Source organism: Tupaia chinensis, unplaced genomic scaffold, assembly GCF_000334495.1.
Source record: "Tupaia chinensis unplaced genomic scaffold, TupChi_1.0 Scaffold000238_1, whole genome shotgun sequence".
In the NCBI taxonomy this organism is placed as follows: domain Eukaryota; kingdom Metazoa; phylum Chordata; class Mammalia; order Scandentia; family Tupaiidae; genus Tupaia; species Tupaia belangeri.
Genome location: NW_006159716.1, coordinates 187,648 through 192,372, shown reverse-complemented (window position 1 = coordinate 192,372; position 4,725 = coordinate 187,648). Strand labels below are relative to the sequence as shown.

The 4,725-nt window shown below is 58.8% G+C and overlaps 1 protein-coding gene across 1 annotated transcript in view; it reads left to right on the top strand.

Moving 5' to 3' along the window:
• The window catches only part of VEGFA (vascular endothelial growth factor A), a gene marked incomplete in the record, with an annotated part of 29,520 nt that overhangs the window by 15,243 nt on the left and 9,552 nt on the right, over positions 1-4,725 (top strand). The window contains 1 exon segment of the mRNA XM_014587830.2: positions 2,236-2,281. Within this exon segment, the coding sequence (XP_014443316.2) occupies positions 2,236-2,281 (46 nt within the window).

The window sequence follows — 4,725 nt, the reverse complement described above, 5'->3', positions numbered from 1 at the left end:
GGGGAGCCCCGGGCGGCTAGCGGCGCCCTTCCCCCCGCCGGCCCTCCGCGAGAAGGTGACCTCTCGAGGTAGCCCCAGTCCGGGGACTCGGAGAACCACCCCTGCCCCTTCCCGCCGTCCCCAGCCCCTACCACTGCCCTGTGCTAGGAGGAATTCCTGCCGCCCCTTCCCCCTCTCCCTATTTCCTCTCAGCTTGGGGAGAAGTCCCTGCCGCCCCTTTACTTCCTCCCCTCTCTGCTGAGCAGACCTGGCGAACCCCTCTTCGGCCCCAGCGTCCAGGGAATAGGTGATCGCTGTCAGAGCGGGGCGCGAGCCCCCCCCCTCCCCCCCCGGTGCTTTGTGGGGACTGCCCAGGTCCGGACTGGGTGACAGTGTGCTTTCTCCCCTCGCTCCTACAGTTCTCCTCCAACTGTGCTCTAGCCCCTGCGGGGGTGGGCAGGGGAGGGTTAACGGAGTGTCATTACCCCACTTTACCCTTTTTGGGAACGTGGTTCGAAGTGTGTCGTGACAATGGGCAGTATGGAATAGTCCTTCCCAGACCTTGGGAAGGAGCCCCTGCCAGCCTTGCACGCACACTTTGTCCTGGAATCATGGGGCAACGGAGCAGGTGGTTTTGGGAACTGCAAACTTGCCCACCCAACTTGCTTCTCCCAGCCACCGAAGGGGCCCTTTTCTGCTCTTCCCTTGTCCCTTCCCTCAACCAGAGCGTCCCCTTGGAGATCAGGCAGAAGGAAGGAAAGGGGTAGGGGTCCCTGCCGCCACCCAGAGCTCCTCAGACCCTGGCACAAAGGCCTTGGCTCTGGGCCTCCCAGTGAGGGGGAGGGGGAGGAGTGGCTGCCTGGCCACAGTGTGACCTTCAGAGGCCCCCAGAGAAGGGCACCTGGCCCCTCCCTGCCTAGAACTGGCCCTCCGGTGCCCCCTGGCCTTGGTGAGGGTATGAAGTTTCTGTCCACTTTCTTTATTGGGGCACAGGAAGAGTGGGGGGCACAGGGAGAATGTTGGCAGGGGAAGAGGGTGTCCTGGGGATGGGTGAGGGGCTGAGGTGCAGAATCCAGAGGGTTTCTGAGGGAGCTGCAGTGGGAGGTCATCCACCTGGGAGCTGGGGCACTGTGATCTTCCCTCCAGAGGGGCTTCCTCTGATCTCCGCCCAGGGGCAAGGCTGGGGGACCTGGAGGGGGTGCACTGAGCGAGTGTGGGAAAAGAGCAGACCGAAGACTGGAGTTGCTTGGGCTAGAGTGTGGCTCTGCTGCTGGGGTGTGCTGTGCAAGAGGGGCAGGTGGGTAGGGCTCTGGGGAGAGCCAGAGACCCCAGGGAGAGCTAGGGAATGCCTGGACGAAGCCTTGGCCTGCTGGGGCTGTCAGGTCCACATGGCTGCCTGTTGACCTTCACAGCTTCTGGGGAGGGGGAAGGAAAGATTTGATAGGGGTGGGAGAAGCCTCAAGCCTAGGTCGTGCAGGGAGCCCCCTAGGGGCTGGGCAGTGCTAAGGCTTTCAGAAAAGGCTTCCCTGGTTGCATTTGAGGAAGGTGGCCAGGTGAGCTGGGCTTGGGACCCCTTGCTTTGGGGAGAGAAGAAACCAGGGGACAAGGTGGGAGTGGGAGGCTGGTGGAGAAATATATGCAGACTCCAGGGCGCTTTTTCCGGGAGGGAAATGGTGCTTTCCCTTCTGCCAGGTTTCCTCTTTAGTTTTTACCCTCTGAACCACCTGTGGGCATGCGGAGTAATCCTGAGGACTGAAGAGTTTGCATGGGGGAGGGTAGCTGGTGCCCTTCGGTCCTCTGCACCCCCTCCCTCTCCAACACCAGCTCACCCTGGTATTTGTCATGTCAGCAGGAGAAGGTCACCATGTTGTTTTTCTCGCCCCTGGTCCTTCCTTCCTGCCCCAGTCCAAATTTGTCCTCCCATTTGACCTTAATGCTTGCCCATGACGTTGGACCAGGGAATTGGGGGACAGTGAGTGAAGAGAGGGAATGTGGGTACTGGACAGGGTACCTGGACAGGGCAGCATTTTGGTGCCTTCCTTCTGCATTCTGAGCTCCCACCCTCAACATCTGGTTAGTCTTTAACTTCCTCGAGTTCAGAATTGGAGCGGTCCAGGGGTGGTGGGAATGCCCTGTGCCCGCAGGGACCCCTGGCTGTGCCCCAGGGGAAACCAGAGGCTGTGGCCTGGGAGGGGGGAAAAGGCTGGGCTTTGCACCCCTACCCCTGCCCATGCCCTCTCTTTGTTCTCTCTTCAGTGGTCCCAGGCCGTGCCCATGGAAGGAGAGCCCAAAGCCCATGAAGGTGAGTCCCCCTGACTCTGGGATGGAATTCCTGTCCCCATAAGATGGGCGGGGAGGCCTAACCTGCCTTTTCAGGTCTGGGATCCGGAGGAGAAGGGTGCAGGAATCTGGGGATCAACAAAGGAAGATGGGCACCCTGAGGTTAATCCTTCAGATTCTTGAGGACTTTTTCTTCTTTGTTTAGGCCTTTGCTAGAAACGGGACTTGTTGCTGTTTTTGTGAAGTTGTGTCTGATGAGGGTCTGGGAGCACAGAGAAGGCTGTGTTCCGGGATCCCCATGTTGGGGATATCCCTGTGCCCTCCTGCTCCGGGGGAAGAATGGATGTTCTGTGTACTGCTTACGCAGCCCCGTTATGACCTGCCTGTGGGGCTGTGACTTTTTCTGTGTGGGCTGGAGGTGCAGGGGGCCCGGCCTAATGGGATCCCTCCCACCGGGCCCTAGTTTGCATTCGTTGGGGGATAGAAAAAGCCCTGGTGGACTAGGTTTGGGTGCTGTGAACTTCCCTCCCGGGCCAGCAGAGGGCTGGCTGTAGCTCCCATGCGCCCCGCCCCCTGCCCAACCCGGAGTCTGCCCGTTATGACCTGCCTGTGGGGCTGTTACTTTTTCTGTATGGGCTGGAGGTGCAGGGGGCCCGGCCTAATGGGATCCCTCCCACCCGGCCCTAGTTTGCATTCGTTGGGGGATAGAAAAAGCCCTGGTGGACTAGGTTTGGGTGCTGTGAACTTCCCTCCCGGGCCAGCAGAGGGCTGGCTGTAGCTCCCATGCGCCCCGCCCCCTGCCCAACCCGGAGTCTGCTGCCTTTTGTTCGGCTGTGGTTTGGAGTAAGGGGATCCTCCCATTTCTCTGGGGACGCCCTGACTCTCTCCACCACTGAATGTGAGCTCTGCTCCAGCCTGATCCACTCCCTCTGCTCCCCACCTCTCTCTGGGGACGAAAGGCCCTGGAGTCTTGCTGCAGGCCAGTTTTCCCAACCCAGATCCGGTGTGGCCAGGGTAGAGGCTGGGGTGGTGATGTCCAGCCGGTTCTACCTCCTCCTTCCCTACCCCAGGAGCCCTTTCCTTGGCCCAGGGCCTAGGTTCCCAGCCACTCCCAGACCTGTGCCATTGACAGACGCTCCGGCCTCAGTGTGCCACCAGCCCCGTTGGCTTCCCAGTGGTCTTTGTGGTCTGGGAGAGGCAAGGCAAACGGTCTTTGTTTGCTGTGGAAAAGGTTGTCTACGATAAATAAGGAAAACCACAACAACCTGCTGTTGGAGTGTCTGCGTGTATACCCTGTGCAGGAGGGTGACAGCTCTGTTTGGAGATGGGCGGAGGGGCGTGAAGGGTGCTGGGGACATTGCCCACCCCGCCACTTCCTGTGGTTCTTGCAGCTTCCCGGGAGAAACCTTACTGAAGGGCTTTTTACTCTCAGCTACCAACTGCACTGTTCAGGCTGACTTCTGCTGTCCCCTCCTGGGTGGGGCTGCAAGCCTGGGCCACCTCTGTCCTAACTATGATGAAGGTTCAGTTGAAAAATTCTTGATTAGTCATCTTCAATATAGACTTGGCTTTAAAACATCACTTTTTTGGACCTTTGGCCTCATTTATTCTTTTTGACAACACTTTACCTTAACCCTTTGGGGGCAGAGCAGGCTTCTGTGCCTGTCATCTGGGTGAGAGAAACAAGGAGAAGGACTGGCTTGGGTTCCTCACTGTCGCCTTTCCGTTTCCACATCTGTGGCCTTCTCCCCATCTTCTCCTCAACTCTCCCAATTCTCCCCACCTCACCGTTTGTATATATACCCTCGAGCGCTGGAAAACCAAGCTTGGAGGGAGGAGCATATGGGAGGCCCAGCTCTAATCTTGAGTCTGCGTGTTGGGCCTGGGGTAAACATGGACGGTGCCTTGGAGAAGCTGCAAACTCTGCTCCTCGGGCTGGGAAAGGACTCTTGTTCTGAGGGCTAGGAATAGAAGACAGAACCCCCCTATTTCAGCCTGTTTCAGTGTCTTAGAGATCAGCTCAGCCCACTTACACAGCGGAGCAGTCAGAGGCCCAGAGAGGGCAGTGACTGGCCCAAGGTCATTCAAGTCCTAGCCAGGGCCTGGGCCTCCTCCGTGGCTGGGTGTTATTTCTTGGCTTCCCTGTAGGGGGACTCATTTCAGGGACAGGATTGCTATGTGGTGGGGAGGGGGTGAGATGGGAGTGGCAGGCTGAGCCACACTGTGGAGCAGGATGCCGGAGTCCTGCATGTATTTATTCTCAAGGGCCCCGCCCCTGTGGCCCAGAATTACCCCTTCATGCTCTGATGCACCCCAGGCTCTGCGGCCAGCCTGGGAAACTGTCTTTACCCTGGGCTCCCTCCAGATCAGTTTCTAGAAATGCTTCGTGGCTGCAGTGGCAGCACTGTTTTTTCCATGATGCAAGCAGTTTGCCCTCTTGGGCGGGGTTATCGGTGGTGGGCAGGG